This window comes from Psammomys obesus, unplaced genomic scaffold (assembly GCF_907164565.1).
Source record: "Psammomys obesus unplaced genomic scaffold, mPsaObe1.curated_primary_1811, whole genome shotgun sequence".
NCBI lineage: Eukaryota > Metazoa > Chordata > Mammalia > Rodentia > Muridae > Psammomys > Psammomys obesus.
In genome coordinates this window covers 17,320,586-17,346,246 of record NW_026591598.1, presented here as the reverse complement: position 1 = coordinate 17,346,246, position 25,661 = coordinate 17,320,586, and the positions used below count along the sequence as shown (strand labels likewise).

The 25,661-nt window shown below is 54.9% G+C and overlaps 1 protein-coding gene across 2 annotated transcripts in view; it reads right to left on the bottom strand.

The window, feature by feature from the left end:
- Nucleotides 1–25,319, bottom strand: part of Iffo2 (intermediate filament family orphan 2) — a 42,821-nt gene extending 17,502 nt beyond the window's left edge. The window contains exon 1 of one of the 2 annotated variants that reach the window (XM_055611074.1): nt 24,408–25,319. In XM_055611074.1, coding sequence (XP_055467049.1) covers nt 24,408–25,057 — 650 coding nt within the window. In that variant the 5' untranslated portion in view covers nt 25,058–25,319. The remainder of the gene's footprint in view (nt 1–24,407) is intronic. The other variant, XM_055611075.1, reaches the window with a different exon arrangement.
- Nucleotides 25,320–25,661: the final 342 nt, after the last annotated feature.

Below are 25,661 nucleotides of genomic sequence, written 5' to 3'. Positions count from 1 at the left end.
GGAGTAGCTTGCAACTGGCTCTCTGGCCCCCAGGAGATGAAGGACAGAACCTGACTGTGGGCAGCAGCTGTTTAACAGTACAAAAAATCTCTGCCCTTCAGCTGCTGGCTGCCTGGGTTATCAAGGGACAGACAGGTGATATATCTTCTCCAGGACCCATCTTCACCAAAATCTTGTCGACTGAGGGGCTGGCTGAGGTTTCAGCACCTGTTACCCAGAAACCATCCAGGTCCTATCCAAGGCTGCCCACAAAGGGAGCCTTGGCCAGGGAGGGGACCTGCAATCAGCAGGAATAGAGAACCAGAAAGGCACAAGACCACCTGCCAGCGGGAGAGACCACACACTTAAAAGCTTTGGGCCAAGGCTTGCTGGATCCGCTTTCCTGAAAGCCTCTGTCTCCCAGGCTCCTATCGGGGTGTGGCTCTGAGCTGGACAAGGTGGCTGGGGTCACCTGCAAGAGGCCACCTGCATGGCAGAAGGACGGTTGGTTCTCCACTGTCCTGACACTCAAAAGATTGAGTGTGGTATGACAGATGCAAGAACTGGAGAGGATGGTGTATTCCCGAGTCAGGTGTACTTAATCCTCCAAGGACTGCTCCCGCATTAAAGATAAGGAAGCAGGCTTACCCTCCAGCGAGGGCTAGCCTGTTTCTTTTCTCCTCCCCTGCCTCCTGGAGCCTTCTCCCAGGCAGGCCCAAGTGTCATTTTCTCTCCACTGCATCCTCTTCAATCTCCACAATGGTTTTTCCCTCTCGGATTGACATGGATTTAAGGCAGCCAGACTCTCGGACCAGGACGTGTCCTCCCAGGTGGCCCGCACATCATTTACACAGCTCAGAGCTCTCTCTCTCTCTCTCTCTCTCTCTCTCGCTCTCTCTCTGAAGGGATCCAGGCCGCTGAAGCCAGGGACAATGATGGGCTTCTAAATGAGGCCACTTCTATCCTCTCTACTATGCCAGAGTGTGAGGGCCCCCACCTCACCTAGCTCTGAGTACCCTGGGCCCTGGCTAAATGAAGCAAGGAGGGATTTAAAAATAAGATCTCCCCAAAGGGAGATCTGGTTCTACAGCTGGGGCCAGGCTTGATACCCCTTCTTTGTAAGGAGTGGGATAGTTGTTGAATAGAATGGGAGTTGGTGCTCTCCTTCCACCATGTGGGATTGAACTTGGGCTTGGTGGCAACTGCCTTTACCTGCTGAGGCATCTTGCTGATCCTTTTTGAATGGAATGGGATGGATGCATGGCTTAGATGAGTGGATAGGAAGATAAATAGGTGGATGGATGGATGAAAGGATGAATGGAAGAGTGGATGAATTACATGATCGACACTCAGGCCCCTTCCTTCACCCAAAGCTCTAAGCCCTGAATCTTATCTGTGTTTCCCCAGCCTGGGGAATCCGCAAACAAATTCCCAGAACAACCAGGCACTCTGTATGTCTGCGGGACTCCGGCATCCCTCCTGGGGTGGGGGTGCATATCCAGGACAGGAAGCCGGCAGAAAGAAGAGAAACCTTCCCCTCCCACCGCTTACAACCCTCCAAGGCCAGGAGGGGAGGTAGGACCATAAGGACAATCGATGCAGGGAGAGGAAATGACTCCACGGAGTGGCCTCAGCCAGCCTCTGAGAGCCAGGCCCCACCCCCACCTAAGCGGAAAAGGCACACGTGGGAGAATGGCAGCTGGAGGGGGAGGTGGCAGCCCTGTCACAGCCAGATGTGGTCTCTCAGCATTCCTGAGGAGCCAGGGCCAGGACCACGTGACAGATGAGAAATCTCAGCTGGCCACTGGCAGGGGAAGGCTTTAAAGCCGGCCCAGTCCTGGCTGCCTGAACCAGGCCAGTGGCTCCCCCTCCTCCATGAGCTCAAAATGACACACAGACGCAGGAAGGAGCCCACAAAGCCTGGCTACAGAGAAGCGGAAACCCAATCAGAAGCCACTGGCAGAGGGGCTGACTCACGGGTCTTTCACATCCTGTGCAGTCAGAGAAAGGCTCAGGAGCCCTGGAAGAAAGTGGGTGCAGCCCTGCAGATAATTAGAGCACTCTAGACAACCCGGGGCCCATGGGGAGTCATTCCTGGGCTCCCCTCCAGACTGCAGAGACAGAAGCAGCATGGCAGAAATGAAGATATTCTAAAAATGAGCCACTATGTCCCTCAATTTGACTATCAGACCACGGAAACAATGGACGTGGAGGGATGGAATGTCCCCCGGGAGTCTCATAGTGGGACAAGGAAAAGGCCACAGTCTGAAAGGGGCCTTGTCTCCTGGAAAAGGATTCCATGCAGTTCTAACAACTGTCAGGCCACCTTCCAGGATGAGAGTGAAGCCAGACAATGATGGGCCAGAGGTGCGTGGGATCACACTCTGTCCAGGGCTGGATAGCTGCTCATACATCCCTGTGTAAACATTTAACCTCCCTTCGGGACGCCTGGAGTGACTTGAGGGGCTCAGTGGATTTCTCTGCCCCTATTCCCAATGTGGCTACACAGAATACATCTAACTTCTTTGGGGCAGGAGAGATGGCTCAGTGGTTAACGGCACTGTCTATTCTTAACCCGGGTTCAATTCCCAGCACCTGCACGGCAGCTCAAAACTGTCTGTAACCTCAGTTCCAAGGGATCTGACACCTTCACACTAATGCACATAAAATAAAATTAAACAAGTTATTTTTAATCTCCCTTCTTCATGAATTTGGTTGTTTTAACTAGCTTCTCAAGGATAGGTGGCTGAACATGGCTTCTTCGGGTAGCGCCGTGGTTCCAAGTTCGGTAATGTTTCAACTCCTGTCTATACATTCCCTGCTGTGAGGTCCTGGGCAGGTCCATCTCCTTTTCTGGGTGCTGGTTTCCCTCCAGTGAAGCAGAAAACGGCTCCCCAGTTCTGAGGATAGTTGTAGGGAGCACTGTGCATGAAGAGGAGGAGCGTGAGGACCCCACACTCCAGCCCTGAGACCCAGCAGAGCATTAGACCCAGCAGCTGAGCTCAGCCTGTCTCCAGAGAGCGGCCAGGCAGGCAGGCCAGCTGGGCGGGAGCCTCAGGGTGTCAGGAGGGAGAAGCAAGGACGGTTCCGCCTGGCGGCAGGCACACCCAGGCCAACTCACTCAGGTGAGAGGAAAGAAGCGCAGGTGAGGCTGGGCTGGAGCCATCACGGAAAACTTCATTCTGGGCCAAGCGTGGGCCTGGGCTTGGGCCTGGGCCTGGGCCTGGGCCTGGGCCTGGGTGGGGGTGGGCAGCAGCTTCCTTCCCGACGCTCTGCCTTCTCTGCTCCACCCTACTCATGAATAGGAGTTCACTCCACTGCCCTGTGGCAGGGCCAGGTATGGGCAGACAAGGAGTTCCCAGCAGAGTAGAGGCCCAGCCAGAAGCCCTGCCGTGCTAGACAGGGTCTTCAGCAGAAACCAACCCGGGAGCTGTGGGCTGCACAAGCCAGGGTTGGCTCTTCTGGGAGGAGCCGTAGCCCTCACCGGCTTCCCTGCACCCTCCAAAGGGGCACTAACCTTGACTGAATCTAGGTCCTCACTCTCCACCCTTCCCCTTCTATACGTCAGCCCCTGTTTGCAGCAGAATACGGAAATAATGTAGGGTGGGGCCAGAGGGTAGGACACAAAGACAGAACCCAGCACCACTAACCACCAGCCCGTGCCCCAGGAAGCTAAAGGCTGAGCCACAAAACCTCTGAGACACTTCCCTCTTCCCTTCCTGGCTTCCTCCTCCCTCGGCTGTGAGATGACAGCCCTCAAGCTACCCACCAGTAGGAAGCCCTGAGCTCACATACTCCCATTCACCTGTACCTGCCTTGGCTTTCTGGGTACCACACCACCTCACTACCTCTTTGGGATGCTGCCTCACAGTCATGCCCACTAGGGTTGCCCAGCTGCACTCTGCCTCTCAGAAGGAAATACAAATTAAATGCCAGCTGATTGTCTCCACGGAGGAGATATTAATTTAATGTGAACACTTAACCCAGGCGGCCGATCCCATTACAGGCGGGTGGTAAGAGCTGGAGCAGGCCAGAGCCCAGACAGCAGGCTGGTAATGGGGCTGGGTTTTAAGGAACCCTCCACACCCGGCACAGCCCTCCACCAGCACACCACTGGCCACCAGACACAGAGGCCTATTCACAGCTGGACCCATCTGGCAAGGCTGCTGGGCAGAGGAGAAGTAGGGTCTGGGAGGCTCTCTCTGCAAAGGAAAGGGTACAGAGTGAGGAGGGTACAGAGCGAGGAGTCAGGAACTCCTTGGGTACTGGCTGTGGCTAATTCACTGCATCATCTGGGCAAGTCTCTTCTCGACCCTGGGGCCTCTGCCCACTTATCTGTAATAGCATTGTCAAGAATCCCTCTCAGGTCTGAGGATGTAGCTCCATTAGCAGAGTGCTTACTTAGCAACCCGGGAAAACCTGGGTTCTCTCTCTAGCCTCATATAAACTTGGCATGGTGGTGCACACCTGGAATTCCAGCACTCCAGGGTGGGAGCAGAAAGATCAGATGTTCAAACCCAGCCTCGGCCACATAAGGAATACAAAGTTAGCCTAGGCTACATGGACCCCTGTCTTGGGGTTGGGTTGTGGGGGGATCTCTCTGGACATTGCATCTACAGTGTTCTTTGCATACTCTGGCCATGGCATATGTGACGAGCAGTACTGTCCTGGATAGTGCCCGGCTCAGGTGCCCACCCTCATCAAAGGGTGCCCGGAGCCTCCTCTGCCTAGCTACAAGCAAGGGATGGGGCGGGAGCATGCACAGACTTGGTCCTACGTCTCCTTCAGCAAATAATTTGTATGCCACTCGCCACAAGCTGCTCAGGACTTACAGAGCCAAAGACCGTGGCCATCACCTGTCTGCCAGTGACCAAGAGCAACCCCCGAAGAGCAGCTGGTGGCCCCTCGGGCATCTGTGCAGAGCCATGTGGTCCTGGGATGAGCAGAGACAAAGCGTGATAACCCTCCCACTCCTTTGAGCCCTGAGGTGATCAGCAACTCGTAATGCAGGAAGCCCTGGGTCTGCCCCTATCTGGCTGTGTGACCTTCTGCAAGTATCTTATGTCTCAGTGACAGTAGGAGGACAAACTGGGTTAATCCGAGTCCCCCAGCAGAGCAATCAGAAACCAATTTCTGTGGTCCCTAGACAAATACCCACAACAACCACAGGGTCGTGTGATGGACCCCAAAGTCTCAGAGACAGCCGGGACATGAGCCCTCAAGATCAAACCAACCGGTAGATGGAGAGAAGAGGAGGGCCCCTGGAGCCCTCCTGAGGGTCCTGGATCTAATCTAATTGCAGCTGTGTGGCCTTGAGTAAGCGGCCTACCCTCTCAGGATGTCAGGGCTATTTGCACGAAACAGGGCCAGGAAAGCCATGGGTACACAGCCCACTCCTGAGCTTTCGCCTCAGGACCTCCTCATGCTTCAGCAACACTGACGTGGCAGGCCAGTTGGCATCCGGGCCATATGGCCCCCAGGTTCCTAGCTGCATAATCATTGGTGATGGCCATGCCAAAGATCCAGATGTCGCTCACCTGGGTAGAGGACCAGCAGCATACAGGGTCGGGCAGCAGAGGGAAAGGTGCCAGGTGTTAATGCCACCCAGTGTTCTGCGGACATCTGCATCTGCCTGCCACACCCACAATGCACCCCAAGAATGAGATGAGTGGGCTCTGCCCGGTCAGCCCTTTGAGGTCTGTCCCAACCAGGGCCACCATGGCAGCAAGTGAGATGGAAGGAGGAGGGCCTGCTGGCATCATTATGGCTGGGCAGAGTGGCATTCGCCTTTAGTTCCAGCGCCCTTGAGGCAGAAGCAGGGGGAATCTCTGTGAGTTCAAGGCCAGGCCTGGTCTGCATAGTGAGTTCCAGGATAGCCAGGGCTACATAAACTATATATATATATCCGTTTGGGCTAGCTGCGAGACCTTTAGGCAAAGTAGGTCCCAGAAGAGATGGGCCACCCGACTGTTTTGCAAGCCACTGTCCTGTTGTCCATTGTCCCTGTCTGTCTTGCTTCCCAGTGTCAGGAGCACTACAGGACACCCACAGTCCCACAGTCCTGAGCGGCATGCTGGGCAGTCAGTGCTGGGCAAGGAAGATTCTTCCAGAGCCCTGACCAGAGCCCACACCCCCGTGCACACTGCCTCATTCCATAAAGGAAAAGGACTCTAGGGGTATCCCCTAGCAGGCCACTGTGAGGTTTCTGGGGTACCACTTCTAACCCCTTCCAGGACTAGGATATTTCGGAGCCTTCTTTGCCTTCCCCTGCTGCTATGTCCATCCTGAAGTTTTCAGTCCTGAGCCCTGACTTGGCTATGGCATCCAGAGCTTCAGAAATTTCTATTTCATACCTCTGTGGTCAGACACCGCACTCCCACGAGGTGGGGAGAGACTCACTTTGACCACCCAAAGCTTAACATGCACTGAGCCTTTGACCTCCTCATGCCCTCCCCACGCCTCTGAGCCAGGCATCGCCACCCTACTTTACAGATGAGAACACTGAGGCTCAAGCCAAAGCACTGGCCAACGTTAAGCCCAGGGTCATGCAACTCCGTAGCCTCAGGGATAAAGACTGATGTTCCAGGCTCTACAAAGTCCTACCCTGGTGCCTCAGCATTTAACCCAGATGTTCAGGGTTACAGTGCCTCAGGAGGGGGCATGATACACAAGTGTGCAGAGTCAAGGTCTCTGATGTGGACAAGGGCTCTTCAGTCAGGATAGGTTCCTTGCTCATGGACTCACTTCTCAGTGCCCAGAACGTTCCTGTATCAACAACTCAGCCAACTGCTATTTCTACTCTCTAACGTGACTAGCAGGGGACAGTGAAGGAACAAAACACACTATCTTTCAAGGTGGACAGAACAGGACTCAAACCTCAATATTCCAGGTCACCTGGTTCCCGGGCTAATGATTTCTTTCCTATTCCCAGTCCAGGGATTAAGGTTCTCATAGGGCCTAGGTCGGTTCTCAAGAGGTTGCTGTAGAAGGGTGAGCCTGGCTCCCCCCCTGCTCCCTGGCTTCCTGTCTCATCAGACAATCATTCCCTCTCAACACAGCTCCCCCCAAGATGCCACCCACAGTGATGTAACACAGCCGGCGCCATGCTGTTTGGTCTTCCGGTCTCCAAAACTGCAAGTTAAACCCAACTCTTCAGGTCACCTGGTCTCGAGTGTTTTGTTCTAGCAACAGAAAACAGACCGACACACTCTCCCTCTGAATATTCTGACTTTTGAATGATGTCACATATCAGAACCACTTCAGTTTTAAGAAAACAAAACCACCTGCTCATCTCCCACCTCTCACTGTTTGAAACTGCGGGACTTGGAATGGACAGGAGAGAAAAAAACAAAAACCACAACAAAAAGAGGGGAGTCAAACAAAAAAAATAATAATTCAACAACCCACCCAAATCCTCCTTCCTAAAACGTGGGGTCTGGAGCACGCTGCAGTGGCACACGCCTGTAATCCCTGCACAGAACCTCCCCGTACACTCGCATTCACCGCTGGCCGTGTAATTCCTGCGGTAGTTGCTACGGCCAAGGGCAGACTCAGAAAGGGCCTCTGTAACCACCCAAAGTCTGGGTGTGACAAGGATCCCCACTCAGGGGCCACAGCAGCACAGTGAAGGCACGCCACACCGAGCTCTCATTAGCCTAGAGAGCTTCTGAGAGAAAAAGCAAGATCCCCCATTCCCGTCCCCAGATCTTGCTGTCCCATCACCCCTGACCCCACTCACCTCTGGCCCTTTGCATATGAGTTGGTCTCTGTCTAGAACAGTGGTCCTCAACCTTCCTAATGCTCTGACCCTTTAATAATAGTTAGTCCCTCCTATTATGGTGACCTACAGCCATAAAATTATTCGTTGCTACTTTATATTTGTAATGTTGCTCCTGTCACGAATGGTTATGTAAATATCTAATATGCAGGGTATCTGATACTCAACCCCTGTGAAAGGGCTGTTCAACCCCAAAGGGGTCATGACTCACAAATTGATAACTGCCGGTCTAGATGGTTCCACATATATTTGTTATTTCTGTGTGTGTGTATGTGTGTGTGTGTGTGTGTGTGTGTGTGTGTGTGTGTGTGTGTGTGTTTAATCTAATACCAGCTCAGGACTCAGCTTACACACCACCTCCTCTGCTTCCTAGGTCAGGGTCAAGCCCCTTTCTGGGTACATAGTTCTGAGTCACGGAACAGTCACAGTAACTTTCTGTTACCTGCACTTCTCCCCCACTTAACACAGCGTTTATACCATCAGGCCAACCTCAAGATCGTAGTTGCCCCTTGGTGTCCTGCCCCGAATGCGGCACACAGCAATCCGATAAGCGTTCACTGGATGAAAAGAGCCTATGAGCTATCCACTATTCCTGAGAGGTCCACTTCAAGGTTCCCCGTGGCCTTGAGCCATCAGTTGCCCCAGTCTCCACAGGCCAGGCCAGCTCTGCCACTGTCTCCTGTCCACCTTAAAGCCTGGGCCTACCCAGCTCTGGAAATGCTGGGGCAGCTGTCTGCAGGACCCTGCCCCAGTGCCTGGGCATGGCCAAGCCCTCAGTGACTTTCCCCTTCCCTGCCCCAGCGTCAGAAGCCAATAGAGGGTCTGGGCACCATGTCCCTTGGTACCCAGGCCCAGAAGCAAGAGGCTCCCAGGGCCTGTGCCCAGCAGGGTGTGGGCCCCACCCAAGGATATGTTTACAGTCTTGAGAAAAGCAACCCCCAAGGCTATTCTGGAAAGCTAATGTGCACCTTGGGCCTCTGCACTGTTTACTGCCAGGGGCTGAGCGGCAGCAGGTGAGGGCCAGCAGTGTGGGCCAGAAGCTCAGTGATGTCCCATCGGAGCCATGTCACTGCCTAGACCCCTGGTTTCTCATCATCAGGGGCCTGAAGGGTCTGCAGCCGCGCACGGACAGGGTTCCCACTGGACTGGGCAGCCTGGAGTCGGGTCCCCTGCCCAGGCCTCAGTCTCCTGATCTGTAAAGAGATGCTGCCTGGGTTCGATGAGACTGGCCAGGCACAAAGTGGCTCCCCAGGGCGGGGGTGGGGGTTGGGGGAGGTCAGAAAAAAAAAAGCCTGGAATACAGGATGCCATGGTGTCAGAAGGGACACATAGCGTTCGGGCCGTTCTTCAAGAAGATCCGAGGTGAGGAGTGTATGTCAGGCTAGGTGTGCCTCGAGCCATACCAAAGGGAAGAAGGCATTTTCTGAGCTTCTCCAGGAAGAAGGTGGAAGGCTGAGAGGACCTACCAATTACCCATGGGTTGATGCAACCGCGGAGGGGTTGCAGCAGGGAGTGCCTGCGTGTGCCTTCCCGTCATCACCCTAATTGGCTGGGAAGAGGCAGGCTCCAGGCTGTATGGGGACGGGTAATTAGACCGGGTTAGCCCAAACAGGGAGAGCAGTTGAGTGACTCAACACCCATCAGTCAGGGGAGGGGGAGGGAGATTTGTTTCTTATTAGCAAACTTTGGTCGCCATGGCAACCAGGGGGGAGGCCAGAGGTAGGTAACAGGCACCCCACTTCACTAGCCAGGGTTGCTGCCAGCTCTCTCTGAGACTCAGGTTTCCTTACACAGTCTGTTCCCTGAGGATGGAGGGGGTGGACTGGAGCAAAGAGTCCCAGAGAATCTTCTGTAATGTCACGGTCCCTGGCACAGTATCCTTTTTTTTTTTTTTGAGTCTTCCATGTCCGTATCTGCATTTGGCTGGTGGGGAAACTGAGACTCACAGGTGCTTTATGAGGCAGAAATTACTACTGTGCTCACTCTAAAGAGAATTATGGAGGCCATGAAGTAAAGCAACTGCCAAGCTCACAACTGCTGGGCAGCTCCTGACTAGCTCTGAAGCTCATGCCCGTGGCCACCAGACTTCTCTGCCTCTGCGCCCTGAGACATGGCTAAGGCTGCGTCTGAACCTAGGTCTCACTGATCTCAAAGCCTGGACTAGTTTTCTTCTTCTTCTTCTTCTTCTTCTTCTTCTTCTTCTTCTTCTTCTTCTTCTTCTTCTTCTCCTCCTCCTCCTCCTCCTCCTCCTCCTCCTCCTCCTCCTCTTCTTTTCTTCTTTTTTTGTTTTTGTTTGTTTTTGTTTTTTTTTTTTGAGACAGGGTTTCTCTTGTGTAACCTTGGCTGTCCAGGACTTGCTTTGTAGACCAGGCTGGTCTTGAACTCACTGTGATCCGCTGGCCTCTGCCTTTCCTGAGTGTTGGGATTAAAGGCATGCAACACCACACTCAGCCTGGACTAGTTTTCTTGGGCTAGGGGCCAGGTGATTTACCAGAAGGGAGAAGGCTGAGGAGTGGGTGCTTCAGTTTCCCCAAGACCAAAAATGCAGACCTGTGTGGCCCTGTGTGGCTCCTGTCACGACCTGAAGGGTCCCCCATGTGCTGTCCAGGGCGAGGCAGCAAGGCCACCAACCCCACTGTATAGCACCAATAGCTCCCCTTTTCCACCCATTTTCTTCTCTGTGTGTGTATGTGTGTGCATGCACATATGGATGTGTCTGAGTATGTACATGTGTGTATATGTCCATGTGAGTAGAAGCCAGAGGTCATTCTTTAGGTGCTGCCCACTTCTTTCCCTTTCCTTTTGTCTTTTCCTTTGGAGCCAGCGTCTCTCACTGAACCTGGAACTGGCCATTTAGGGTAAGGCTGGCTGGCCAGCAAGCTCCAAGGAGCCCGCTGTCTCCTCCTTTGTAGCCCCTGGGATTACAAGTACGTGCCTCTGTGTTCAGGTTTTTTATGGGGTTCCAGGGCTTGAACTCATGTCCCTATACTGGCAAGGCAAGCACTTTATGGGCTGAGCTGTCTCCACTTGAGACTCACTCTGAGACTGGCTCCTCCAGCTTCATTGACCCCCCACCCCCAAGCTTGAACACAGCCGAATGTCCAAAGGGAGACGTTCCAAGGAGGCAGGAATGAGACCGTTTCTATCTGTCCCCTCCCCCTCTCCCAAATGCTTTGACATCAGATAAGCCAGCAAGGATGACTCAACTCAGTCACCCCCAGGAATCTAGCAAAAGTGAATTCATTTCTCTGAGCCTCAGTCTCCTTATCTGTAAAATAGGGTAACAACATTGGCTTGTGAGGATGTGCCCAGGGCTGGCTGCTGGCTGCTGGCTGCCTGGAGAGCTGCCACAGTATCCAGCCCTGGGTGTGTGCCAGGGTGCAGTGTGCCTTTCCTTCCTTGGAGCCTTGGTTCTCAAATTTCCTGCTCCCCGATGCTGGGACCAGGACACTGTCTGGTACCCTGAGTTCCAATCACCAGGCACACAGTAGGCCCTCAAGTGATGCTTGCTAGGTGAATAAACTTAGGAGCTGGAGCCACAGGGGAGAGCAGGAGCCTAGCAGGGATGCACGTGTGTCCCCCGAAACTGTGTCCCTCACCTTCCCACCCATCCTCCGCCTAAACTGACTCACTGTGTGACCCTGGGCCTGTCCCTGCAACTCTGTCTTTACAGAAAGCAGAGACAATTTCACTCTGGGGACACCACAGAACAGCTACCCAAGGCATCAGGGAGGGTGGCCAGAGGCCAGCCTGCTGGACATGGGTCCTTCCCAAGTGGCCTACACTCACAGGGACGGCAGTGGGGAGTTGACTAGCCCATAGGTCCACAAAGGCAGCGGAGAGTGTCTCCTCCTGCTGACTTTGCCTTGGGACAGATGACACACAGTACTGCATCTGTCAGCCAGATGGCCTGGCTGGCCTGAGGGGCCAGGACACCAGCTGGGAACCTGGGCCTGGCAGACAACTGCTTAACCCCTTCCTGCCTTGCCAAGGGCGCATACTATGACCACCTACTCACAGGGGCGCTCTCAGGCCTCCCGGCTGCCCACCTAGCATGAGAAACTGAGGGGCCTCCCTGGAGCCCAGTGAGGGTCAAGGGTGGAACCGCGGGGCTCCTGACACACACGTGAGAGAAGACACGGAGCATCAGGGATCTATGGAGGCACCTATGGTGCCACAAGGCACTGGCTTCTTCCCTTCTGGAAAACCAGTCCAGAACAGCCGGCTACCACCTCCCAGCCATACCCTCAAGCAGGGAACCCAGGCTCTGCTCAAACACAAACATGGCTACTGGTGAATGCAGGCAGCCAACTCTCTGCATTGGCCGAGCAGCCATAGTCACTTGGCCTCTCTCCTTGTTCTGTGGAAAACAGAAAAGGAAAGAAGCATTCAAGGCTATGTCTGGAGAGTACAGCAGGAAGCACTCCCCAAAAGAGAAAGTTGCTGGGAGGCACCAGGCAGTGTGAACTAGGAGCAGAATTTTCAGTTTCTAGCCTCCGGGGAACAGGATCAAATGATCTCTGGACCCTTAAACTGGTCCAGCAAGGAAAAGATGGCCCGCGGGAGCTAGTAAGTTTAGCTGGGCTCTGGCCCGAGGCTGTATTCTGCTGTCTTTAGATGTGTCTCAAAACAGAGGCCAAACATCAAAGGAGTGGAGGGGAAAGGGGGCTCACTAAGGCAGCTGCTGGCTAAGGGTGACAGCTGCCTGTCACCCCAGCAGAAAGGGGAAGACAGGGCTGGCTTGAATGATGGCTCTGCCATAAGCTTACAGTGCAACCTGGACAGTCATTGCCTCCTTTCTGGGAAAAGGGGAGGCGGGACTCAATAGCCCGGAAGGCTTCTTCTTGTCCTGATTTGACAGGCATTGGGAAAGCCTCATATCCACATAGAGTTGTCCCCAAAGCTAAAGAACAAGCACAGGGAGTCCAGAAGAAGGAAGGAAGGAAGGAAGGAAGGAAGGAAGGAAGGAAGGAAGGAAGGACAAATGGGTAGGTGGATGATGGATGGAAAAGTGGATGATTGGATAGATGGATAATAGTTGGCTGACCAGACTGAAGGCAGGAAAATGGGTGAATAGATGGATCCTGGAAAAGAGAAGGTTTTAGGTGTTTCCTGGGGTGACTACTTACACCTGTCCACGAGGCCTCCCCAGAATCATTTCCAGGGACTACAGACCCGCCTGTGACCAATCCCCTTCTCTACCGTGCACATACCTGTGAGCACACTTACGCACACAACCACAGGCCACACACACTCCAATTCAGAATCTCGAAAAGGGAAGTCAGACCTATCCCTGCGGAAAGCTGAGTTTTGCCTGCACTGTTCTTCTCCTGGGGTCCCTGACTTTTTTTCAACACACTGCCAAAGCTGAGAGGTGAGGTGTGGCTTGATTTGAGTTGAACCTGAGGTAATCCTTGAAGCTAAAGACACTGTCAAGCCCACAAGCCCATTGCCAGCTCTGCTATTCTCTGGCTAAGACAAGTACTTGGTTGTTTCATTTCCAAGACTTGGTTTTTTCCATCTGTGCAATGGGTGAGAGCCCAGATCCCTCCTCGGAGCGTAATGGTGCGGAAGAGCATAATGGGGTACATCGAAAGAGGCACATGGCACTCCTGGGACGCGAACAAAATGGCTTTACAGATCTGAGGGTAGCCAGGCCTCTGAGGACTTTTCTGCCCAGTCCTGCTTCTCCTCCACCTGGCCTCCTACCTGGAGTGAGCGTCCTGGGCTCAGCTCACCCAAAGTTACAAAGCAGCTTTTGTCTGGGAGGAAACTCTAAACCACAACCCTGACGTCAGCGCTGGAAAACAACACTGATCCAACCTTCAATGTCACCCCTCTGCCAAGGCCTGGGAGAGGCCTTCTGTGAGGTCCCAGGAGGCCACTTGCCTGTCCCCAGGGGCCCAGGTAGAACCCTGTAATCGGATGCCCACCTCTCAACCCCAGGGAAGAGGACAAGGAACACGAGCCCATTTCTCAGCCTGGTACAGTGAGCTGAGACCTCTGGGTAAACTGCTCACCCCCCCCCACACACACACACATACACACACACAGAGGAGAGACAGTGACATACCAAAATCCCCAGGGAGGCAGGGACAGAGACACTCCCCCATTCCTGCCACCTGGCAGCCATAGCCTGTGCCCTGAATGCCAAGCCATGCCCTGTCTCCTGGTCACCCTGCGGACAGAGTGCTGGAGAGGAGAAAGGACGTGACCTCCTCTTCACAGGCCATGCTAAGGAGAGGAAATGTCAGAACACAAAGCAGAGCCTTGGGAGCAGGAGGAAGTAGATGGCTTCCCACTGTGTGGGGGCTGGGGAGTGCCAAGGACAGGGTATTGCTAAGGGCCAGCACTGCTCAGCATTTGTCACACATTCTGCCACAGAACCCTATGACAACCTACGTCGAAGGGGCCATTCCCGCTTCTCAGCTGGAAAGACGGAGGCTGCCAGGGTGGGGCCCGGTGAGGTCAGCCCCAGTGGCCTGAACCTAAGTCGGGGCTCCCACTCTGCATGAAAAGCCAACTCATGGGCCAATGGTGACCCCCAAAGAAGACAGACCAGAGCAGTGCCTCTAAGTCTTCACAGTTTAGTTGTGCCTTAAGGCTCAGGAAGGAACCACCTGCAAGATGGAGGGCCTTGAACTTGGCACCAGGTGAATACCGGCTTTGCCAGTGGTCACAGCCTGCAGAGCTCAGGCCTCCGCTGCTCCTGGCCAAGTAAGTCTGGCAGTTTTGGTATGTTGTCTTTAAAGACAGGCATAACTCCACTGCCAGGAAAAATAAGATGTTCGGAGGGAGGTGTCCATAAATGCAAAAGCACCCCCTTCAGGAACACCCCCAGGCAGAAAGAGAAGGGCTCTGGGAACATGGTTTTACAGGCCTGAAAGTTCAGCTAACATCCCAAGCTACAACTCTGTTGACAACCCTAGAAAAAAGGGAAGAGGCCCAGCACCCAGGCCCCAGCTGGTAGGTCTCTCCAGTAGACTTCAAGAGGAAACTGAGGCACAGAAAAACAATGCCACTATGAATTGTTGGCAGATCGGGACAGGGGATCAGGAACTACCCCAAGACCCCAAAGTGAGGCTGAACCTGGTTTGGTGCCCTTAGTTATAAGCAGATGAGCCGTGTGGGTGACCTCCAATGTCACTTGAAAGAGCAAGTCCCACCAGCCATACCATCACCCTGGACATCTGCTCACGGGCCCTGGGAGGCCACTTCACCCTCCTCATACCATCCTTCCTCCCCCACACTTATTCACACGTACCCTCATGTCTCCAACTGCTAGATATTTTCCAACCTTTGCCTTCAAGCCTTACATTAGCTGCCCCAGGGCCTTAACTCAGGGGTTTCATGGGAGCCTGAGGTCCAGCCCCTCTTTGGGTGACCTCAAGGTAGCCATTCTTCCATGGGAACACAAGTGGGGCAAAGAGGAAGTACTGAGGGACAACTCTCTGGCACCCTTGCCCACTAGGGATGTAGCTCAGTTGGTACAGTAATTGCCCAGCGTGCATGAGGCCCTGGGTTTGATCCCTAGCACCACGTAAACCAGCTATGGTTTTGTATACCTATAACCCCAGCACCTGAGAGGTGGCAGCAGGAGGATCAATAGTTCAAGGTCATCGGTCATCCTCAGCTACACAGAGTTCAACACCACTATGGGCTACATAAGATCCTAACTTTAAAAAAAAAAAAAAAAAGGACAGCAGGAGGCAGCGCACCCACTGTGTACTAGGTGTGGATTATGGGAATAGTCACAGGCATTTCAAGAGATGAAGTTAGCGGTCCCCAGCCCACTGCACATGAGCTTAGGTCCCCAAAAGCCAGCAGCAACCTTGAAGTTGACCTCTGGTCAACCTCCTCTGTCCTACCATTGTATAAACACCAGAGCTCCCTCTCCTCATGCAGCGATGCCTCAGACAGGGACAGAAGCATAAGCCATGAAGAATGGAGACTGGAACTGGAAGGAGCAGTAGAGATGAGAAGAGGGACTTGAAACCAAGAGCATGGGGGAGCACAAGAAGGACTGAAACCAAGAAGAGCTGTGAGACATAAAGGTTCAAGAGGTAGGCCCAGCTTGTGACCCTGGCGGCAGCCTCCCTTCCAGGCCGTGGCCCATGGCACTCTCCTCAGCTAGAGCCCCCTTCCTCTGCAGCTTCTCCCACCGCCCCTTCAAAATGTAACCTGAGTCTGGCTCCTCCGCGGAGCCATCTTGATCAGCCCTACACTATGCTGGGGTAATTCCTGGGATGCTGGATTTGGGAACACCCCAGAGCCTCACCAGTGCCCAAGTCAGAGTTCCAGGACTTTTCTGCTCCTGGCTTTGCAAAACTTCCACTTTGCCCCAACACTGGCAGGATGGCCTTCGGCCCGGTATTGCAGTGAGCCAGAGCAGAAAGGGGGTTCCCAGTGGGCCCTGGGAAGCTGTGCTGTCCATGTTCAGAGAGGAGTCTGAATGCCAGGGGATTTCACAAGGTCCAGATCTTTCCCCTTCCCCAAGAGAGTCAACAGGTGGCAGGGAGCCAAGAACTGCTTAAATAAACCAAATAATAAAAATGACCAGTTAAGAAGGCAGAAAGCAACGGGTCCACTGCAGGAACCTCTTCCCACCGAGCGACAAATGGGCAGGGCAGAGGCAGGGCAAACCCGACGTCAGAGCAATTACAGTAAGCCCACATAGCACACATCCCTCTGATGGTTCTGCCAATCAGAGCCACACGGAGGGACAGTGTATAGCTGCCCCTCCTGGCCCACCGTGTCCACCTCTCCAGCCCCAGGCTGGGTTGAGGACCCAGAGCAGACCCCGAGGGCCTGAGGGCCTGAGGGCCATCATCCCATGGCTCCTCATGCAGTCCACCCAGTGTGGTATGACCAGCCGTAGGTAAAGAAATGGCAAAGGCTCGGCAAGCGACTGCAGGCTCTCCTTCCCCAGGTGGGTTCTGCAAACACCCTAACACTCCGTGCCAGCTGCTCTGGGGGCTCGGCGGAGGCACGACAGCAAGGGCAAGAGGGAGAAGTGTGTCACAGAGCTTGGGGTATCCCTGGTGGCACTGAAGACAGAGGAGTGGTTAAGACACACAGGCACAGCCTCAGACACCACTACAGCTGTCTGCGCTCCGCATCCTGAGGTCATACTCTTCACCCCTTTCACAGGAGGGAACGCTGAGGTTTGCCGTGGGCTCCTTTCTCTGAACATGGTGTAGAGGTCGCATCTGAAGGCTGACTCCCCTGGGTTAAATCTTGTGTAGCCCGGTACCCTCAGCAGCTCGGCATCTCTAGAATGGCTGGAGGATGGAGACCACCCCCAGGGCTGGAGTGAGGCTCCAGGAATTAGATGTGGAGGCCGGTGACGGGTGAACGCCACATACACGCTTGTCTCTGAAATTAACTAAGGGGCTCCTGTGCACGGGCATGCTTTGACAGGCATTTGGCACACTGCCGTGCCATATGAGACTACCATGACGCCGGGCTCCAGAAGCAGAGGCCGTCTGCTCCCTGGTTCTCAGGTGAAGTGTTCGTTCGGCACATGTTCAGCAACCCCCATAATGATGATGAAAATCTGATTCCCCAGACAATCGCACTCGCCAGGCTCATGGACAAGAGAAGAAAGACAATGTAAAGCTCACAGTGTGACCAGAAGCAAAAAGCTAGGGGGTCCCCAAGCACTGACCCCCAAAATGTTACCTGCTCCTTCCTGCTTGTTTTAAACAGATAAGGCTTTCAAGGCATTGTCCTAGGGACAGCAGGAGTATTTACTGAGAGCCTGGCATACACAGCCTGGCTTCAATGCCCACCGAGGGGCCCTGGGCCTTCCTAAACTACTGCATGGGGCTGAAACTATTCGAGGAGCCACGAGCAGGTATGCACGCCTCTGTGCCCACGTGGTGAGAGCACCGAGCAAGCATCTCTCGGGCAGCCCAGGGACAGCCCTGCTCACTCGGCCATGAGCCCCTCACCTGGAGCTCTTTCCCTCCCCAAAATGAGGGTCCTCTCTGAAGAGCAGGGGACTGGATGGCCCAGTCCAACTCTGCCCTGCAAATCCTTTCCTCATAGCTCTTTCCTCGTGTATATAACCTGTAGCCACGTGAGCCCACTAGCTCCTCCCACACCCACTGGTTGACTTTTGCCTTTTGAAACAAGCTGACGCTGCAGTCCTAGCTGTTCCGGAACCCACCAATGTAGCCCGTGCTGGCCTCAAATACACAGAGATACTCCTGCCTCAGCCTCCCTAGCACTGGGAGGACAGAGGTATGGTGCCACAAGGGGCAGCCCTCCCGTTCTGACGATGTGGAAATGGAGCCCGAGAGACACTGAGCCCCTTTCCCAGGCTTGCATTGCTTTTTACTACTCTGCTTGGCGTGGGCATCATGCCAGCTCACAGAGTTGCTGTGCTGGGACTGAAGTCAGGTCTTCTGACTCCAGATGCCGACCATTCCTCCCGGCATGCCAGACCCCTGGATGCCCAGCCTATGTCATCTGGCCTCCTTGTCTCCTGGGTGCCTAGTGGCATACAGCAGCCAGACTTGCAGTACTCCCGGGCTGCACAAATATTTACTCAGTGTAGACTCTGATCAGCCTGCCTGAGCACCGTGAACAGCAGAAGGAAACTAGGAACAGCAAAGCTCCAGCTCGCTGGGGGAGCAGACACATCCTGGGCAATTGGGGCAAAGAGTGTGAGGGCTACAGCAGGTGGGAGGAGGTGCAGCCTCGCGAACACCGTGGGCTCACAGCTTTACTACTGAGAGCAGCGGGGGACAGCGAGGGTAGTCCTGTCTCTGGCCTCCAGCCATCTGGGACTACACAGAATGCCAGCCTGGCGTCCTCTCCCCAATGCCAACAAAAGACAGGACCACACCATCCCACCCTCCAGGGTCTGATACCCAGCGGAGCTTGAGATCAGTTCTGCTGGCAGCCATGGAGTCCGGTTGCAGCAAAGAACGCATCCGAGATTCTGCTACAGCCTGCTCTGCCCTTCTGTGTCCTTCAACGGTGGACAGCGACACGACAGGGCACGTGTGGAGATTCAAGCTGTGGCCCTGAAGCCAGAGACCAGGTGCCTGCATGCACGCACGCATGTATGAGTGCATCTGTGCACATGTACGTGTGACGTCTCGCACAGCGGCTGGGAGTGGGGGTGGGTAGGCACGCATCCGGTGGGGCCAGCGAAAGCCTCGCCTGCATTCCTCTGGGAAGGAAGGAATCTTCAGCGTCAGCTGTCCCCTGGCTTCCCTTCTTTTCTGGGACCTTCCTCCCTCCCCTCCCTCTGGCTCTGAGAGTCCGTCCCAAATCTGTCCCCTGGGAGAGGCCTAGCTAGCCGGTTCTCCAGTGAACTGAGGTCCTAGAAGGAGGGGGTGTGGGTGTGGATTCCTTTAAGACAAAGGGCTGGAAGGGGGGAGCTGGTATCGGAGAGTTCCGGAGGCACAAATCACTACTGAGAATGGCCAAACTGCCCTTCGGCAGGACAAAGAGGCAGCCCGGCTTCCCTCCCACCCCCAGCACCATCTCTGGCACCTTCCATGGGACACACAGAGAGGCAATGTGTCCTGAAATGGATTTGTTGGGCAGCCCAGGGCTGTGCCCAGAGGGCCCCATAAATTAAGGGAGCAGACTCCCCTTCACTGTGGGCTACAGTGAAGGGCATCTTCAGAGCTTCCCAAACCATGGAAGGCCTTCACTGAAGAACTAAATTATTCCTTCCCAGCATTCCTCTGTACAGAGGGGCAAGCTCAGAGGCCAAGAGACTTGCCCATGGTCCTATAGAATGGCAGTAAGGATTCGAATACTTTCTCACCATTCCCAGGCTGCCTCACTGGGAAAGTAAAACCCCTATTATTAGAAGCCCCTGTTATTGGGAGCTTTGGAAATCAAAAAAAGTGTCATGGCCTAGGGACAATCTTCGAGGCAGTTTTTGGGGCTTGGGGCATGAAGGGGCCAGCGCCCACCTGCTGAAGGGCCTCCCTGGGGCGTGCTGGGAAAGGCAGGGACACTCCAGCTGCCCACTTAACATCCCTTTTTGGAGCCCTCCATTTTAGCCAGCAGCCCAGCCCCTTCTGTCTCACAGTCAGAAATAGCTGTAACAAAAGTCGTCCCCAACTCCATCCCAGGAACGAGCTTTTTAAAAAGGTTCTGAAAGCAGCCTCAGGAGAAGGTGGAAAGCCTCTGAGAAGCCCCTGCTGGGATGTGAGCCTTAGTCACATCAGAGCTAGGTTGAGAGCAGTAAGTGACAGTTGAAAAGGCTGCCCAAAGCCAGCCCTGGATGACAGTCCCACCCAGGCCTCAAGTTTCCCCACCTCTGAATTGGTGATTTCTTTTTCTTTTATCAATAGCAAGCTTGTTTCCATACAGACTACTCTTTAGAATCATGGAAAAGCAGCCTGTGGTTGGCATGGATCAAATTCCTGGGGCTCAGCCTCCCACTGTCCCCAGATTCACCCATGAGGTGCCTTACTCATGAGCTCCGGGGACGTGAAGGGCCCACTTAAAATCCATGAAGACAAAAGACCACGCAGGTCCCTGGGACCCTCCACCAGCTCTCCACTCACCCCAAGCACCAAGGACAAAGCCAGCCAGGAGCACACAAACTCTGCCTGTCTACCTGCAGCAAGGGGAGAAGGCCAGCCAGCCCTTAATCACAAGGCCCTAGCTTGGACCTGGGACATTAGAAAGCCACCCTGCCCCACAGGCAGCTGGACTGCCTCTACCAGTAACTGTAACTTCCTGGAACAGCTGGGACAACTTTCCTGCCACAGCCAGTGGCACCTACACAAAACCTTTGCTTGAGGACCATAAAGTGACCCACCCAACAAATGGAGAGCGCCTTCTCCAATAAATGAGAGAGGATATCACAGAAGCACACCGTGGTATAGACCCTGGTCATCCAGAGCAGAGACAGGGTGCCCAGAATATAGGAGACACAAAGAACACAAAGTCATCTGGAAAGGCAAAAAGACCAGCCATGATACAGACCCAGGGGTCAACCAAAGGAGTCCAGGTACCCTGAAAGCTAGTTCAGAAAACGCATGTATTTAAAGTTCAGATAACTTGACAGGATTCTCCCCAGGGAAAGTCCCCAACTTGCAAACTCAGAACGAGAGATCCTGGTGGCACTGGGTGGTGACAGAAAGAAGTGTTTGTTTTGGTTTCCAGATCAACGCTTCACAACTTTGCCCTCTCTACAGTCTGTCTGACCGCACTTCCCACACTGTAAAGGGCAGGTTGGCCCAAAGGGAAACCAGAGAAGCGGGGGCACCTGGGTTGGTGTGTGCAAAGGACCGGCTGGGTGTTGCTGATGGTGGACCGCGGCAGACAGCGCTCGGGTGACTTAAAACTTGGAACAGAAGACTATGTAAGGTGAAGGGACAGACAAACAGGGTCTACCCAAACCCATCCTAACGTGTGATTTAGCAATAATGAGGGACCTTCTACAGAATGTGTGACCCCTAAAACACTATGTGAAAGAAACCAGGTATGGAAAACTACGGATCATGGAATCCCTTTTCTGAGTCATCCAGAAAAAAGCAGATGGGCAGAGAGGCACCGGGCAGGTCGCTGACTGCTCCAGAGGGGAGCTGTTTGCAAATGGACAGGGAGGAGTTTTAGGGGGGTATGTTAATGTTCTAAAACTCCGGAGACAGGCACGCTGCTGTAAATTCTCTAAAAATCACTGCTGTGTTTAAATTGGGTGGCTTTAGGATGGACTGATTCTATCTGGGCAAAACCGAGAAACTACAGGTGTACGCGACTAGGCACCAATCATGAGACAAGATCACGAAAGCCCACAGCCTAGAGAACTGGCTAGACATCCAGCTCACTCTTTCATGAAGCAAGCAGGAGCCTCTGCCCCCCCTCCCGCCCCATTGATGCCAGAGAACCCTGGAGCCCTCCCCTCTCCAGCCAGGACCTCTCTGGTGCTCAACACTGGGTTCCACACCAGACACCCCAGGAACCTATGATGCCGTTGGTAGTCTAGAGACCAGGCAGGCAAACGACTTGGTCTCATCTCTTGGACTGTGACCTCTTAATAGTCGAAGTACCAGAAGTAGGCTGGCAGCTCAGATATTTTTACTTATTGCAACCCAATATCCCCTGAACGCTAGGCAAGCGATCTGTCAAGGAGCGTCATATAATGACAAGCCAGCCCCTCTCAGAGCATGTGGCCCAGATATTTTTTTAACCTTTCTTCTTTTTTGAAGTTAACTGTCCTCCTGCCTTCCCCCATCCCCCAGGAGGGCGAGGGGGAACACCCCTTGGAGAAGCTCCAATACAGCGGCACATGAGAACAGAATGCTCTGTGGTCCATGTGTATACTGTATACTCAAATACTTAAGTTACCTGTTCCAGGTTCAATGAATGCAGCTGATGAGGCTATTAGCAGAAGTATCTTCTCACACTTGGGTAGGTGGGTAACTGTGTAAGCAGCCTGCTTGCTCTACGGGCAATATTTCCCCAGAGAAAGATGCTTGTGGGATCAGGCATATCAACATCCATGTGAAAGCGAGAGCACTTTCATGACTGAACTAACATTTTGATGTATTTGGGGGGTTTTATATTACGTTTATTTACGTGTGTGTGTGTGTGTGTGTGTGTGTGTGTGTGTGTGTTGTGTGAGTGTTCATGCCATTGCAAATGTGTGGAGGTCAGAGAAGAACTTGCAGGAGTATGCTCTCTCCAGCCACCACGTGGGTCCTGGGGACAGAACTACGGCTGGCAGGCTCGTTGGCACGAAGCCCCTTTACCTGCTGAGCCAGCTCACGGTCCTCATTGTATCCTTAGGAACTTCTTCCCCAGGAGCTTTTCCTAAAGCATCACTGAGAAAGCCCAGGGCTTCAAGAAACTCAGCTGTTGTCCAACCACCTTGCCTTATAAGTAGGGAAACTGAGGCCTGAGGGAGGTGGAATGCTGACCTTGGAAAAATACAAAGCTTTGAACCTGTTTCAGAGAAGATAGGTCTTTCCGATTTCTATGACAATGAAGATAGGGAAGAAAGGTGTCCACGAGATTCCCAGAAAGGCGGGAAGAGAGGTGTCCACACCCCACCTGTCTCAGCAGGGAGGGCTCATTCCAGGACAGTGCCAGAAGCTGACATCACAGCCCACACCCTGGGCGCAACCTGAACAGCTCATTGCTCAATGCCATCTCCCTCGAAGCCTGGGCACCGAAGGCTTTTTATCACCTTAGTAGCCAGGGCCAAAAAAGCACACACACAATTAAACAAACACAGCGCAAGCCTGTATCACGGCTTCACAGTCGAGGGTGGCAGACAGGAGGGCCAGCCCAGCCCTCCTCCTTGAGTTTCACCATCGAAAGCAAGCTTCTTTTTTCCTAGCCTGCCCTGATGGGGATGACCACCAAGGACAGAGGGTGGCCTTCCTATGCATGGCATGGATGTTCCCAAGGCCAGAAAGAAAAGCGTCCCCCAGCGTGCCAGGCCACGCATGGGCAACGAGGACTCCATGCAAGTCTACTCCTGCTTGTCACGCGTAATAATAACATCTACTCCATTACTTGACACCTTCCAACAGGAGCCTCATCCCGCTGCCCCCTGGAGCACTGGCTGGAGTTTTCAATACCCATTTCCCTGAAGAGCAAATAGGTTTCCAAGTGGCTGACAATCTCCCTTGCAGGTGATGGAGGCTACCTGACTTCCCTCCCAATAGGTAACCCTCAGCAGACGCTAAGAAAGGAACCCCAAGCCCAGCTTCCGGGGAGACTGTAGGAATGGAAGGGACAGCCTCACTCCCTTAAGAGCCAGGACAACAAAAGTGGAGTTACACACGCCTGAGAGAGGAGCCTAAGCCCAGAGGTCCCCTCCCCACAGACCCTCTTGGCTCCTCTGGTCAGAAAGCTGAGCAGACGGTACTGTCAGCCAGGCTGCGGGCAGAAAGCAGTGTCAGGACTGCAAGCCAAGGAATCCCGACTGCAAGGAGCACACTGGCCTCATTGCCGGCGGCCTGCCCCTCATCTCCAGCTGGACCCCACGACCTGGGTCCACCCAGGATTCTACCCCATGCTATCTCTTCCCTGGGGGTTTCTTAGGCTGAATTGACATTGACGGGACCTCAATAAACCACGAGACTTGGGAGAGAGTGGAGAGGAGGATGAATTTTTAAAAGCCCATGTCTGGTTCTGATTCTGCAGCCCAGCTATCTGGGCCTTCCAGACCTGGAACGAGACAGCAGACCCCAGGGCCCTAGGAACAGATCCACCCATCTAAATTCAAGGACAAAAAAAAAAAAAAAAAAAAGACAATGAGCTAGTTGAGAGGTTTCCTTTTTTTACACCTCTCTACCACCAACATCTCGGGAAACACCTAAGCTAGAAGACACACGGGCCAGGACTCCATCAATGGATGAGTCTTGACTTTCACCACAGATTAGCCAAGCCGCCTTGAGCAAGTAAGTCATCAGCACCTCTTTGCCTCAGTTTCCTCATCTGCAGTATGGGGACAGGGCTGTCCCACACCGCATTGTCATGTGGACAGAATGAGATCACCATGAGTCCGCTGCTTATTACGTCCCTGGGAAACAATGTGCCTGGCACAGGGGGTCTGCGCCCAGGTACCCCGCGCGCCCAAGTCCTCCCCGAAGCTCGCAGCCCACCTGCCGGGCCCTGCCGCGGATCCCGAGAGCGGCGGAGGGGGAGCGCAGCCACTCACCTCCGTTTGTACTCGTCACGTTCGCGCTTCACCTTGGCCAGCACGTTGTAGAGAGCGCGGATCTCCGGCGTGATGGTGTCGATCTGCACGCCCACGCCGTCCGGGTGCACCCAGGACACGCCGGGGCCCTGCACCGTCTCCACGCCGCCGCCGCCTGTGCGCCGCACCTGCGTGTAGCTCCAGATGGTCCCGGGCAGGCGGCCGTAGTGCTGCGGGTGCGAGCCGCCGCCGGGAGGCAGGCCGCCCAGGGCCACGGCGTTGGCGTTGACGCCGGTGGCCGCGCCGAGGGCCTGCCCGCCGCCCGCAGCCGGCGGCCTCAGCAGCTCGGGCCCGGTCTGCACGGCCTGCTCGCGGGAGAAGGTCTTGTAGCGCAGCCGCCGGTCGCGCTCGCTCTGCTGCTGCTCCAGCTGCTTCTCCAGGAGCCGGTTGCGCCGTTCCAGCTCGTGCACCTTGGCCAAGAAGCAGCGGAAGCGCACGTTGAGCCCCTTGAGGAGGTGGATGTTGGAGCCCAGGTCGTCCCGCAGCGCCGCCGTTACGGGAGAGGGGCCCGGCCCGGCCCCGCCACCGCCGCCGCCGCCTGCGCAGCCGCCGCCCCCCGGCGGGCAGCCGAAGGCCAAGGCCATCTCCCCGAACAGCAGTGAGTTGACCATGCGCCGGCTGCGTGGCTCAGGGCCCCGGGCCCGCGGCTCCAGATGCGGCTCCAGCTCGGGGCCGGGCTCCCGGCGCGGCCGGGCCAGGGCGGGCGCGGGCTCCAGCGCGGCCGGGGTGGTGCCAGGTGTTCTCCAGATGCGGCTCCGCGGCGTCGGGAGGGACGGCGGGACGAGCTGGAGGTCGCGGAGGCTGCGTGGGGCTGGCGAGAGGCTCGGTGTCTGTGCCGCGACTGTCAGAGCTGCTGTGGACCGGCCGCAGTAGCGGCGCGCAGAGGACTCTCGGCCAGAGCTGCCCACTCTGCGGCGGGCCCCGCCCTCTGCAGGCACAGGCCCCGCCTCCAGGTCCCGCCCTCTGCAGACGCAGACCGAACCCTCTTCCTGGCTGTCCTCTGCAGGCGAAGGCCACGCCCCTTCCTGGCCGGCCCTCTATAGGCGGGGGCCACGCCCCCTCGTCTGGACCGCCCTCTGCGGACATAGGCCACGCCCCTCTGCCCATTGCGGAGATTTCACCCGCTGAGACTCGGCTCCCAGGCCTGCAAGCCTCGGCCATGCCCACAAGCCCTCGGACTCCTCCCACCCACAAGCTGCGCCACTCGTCTGCGAG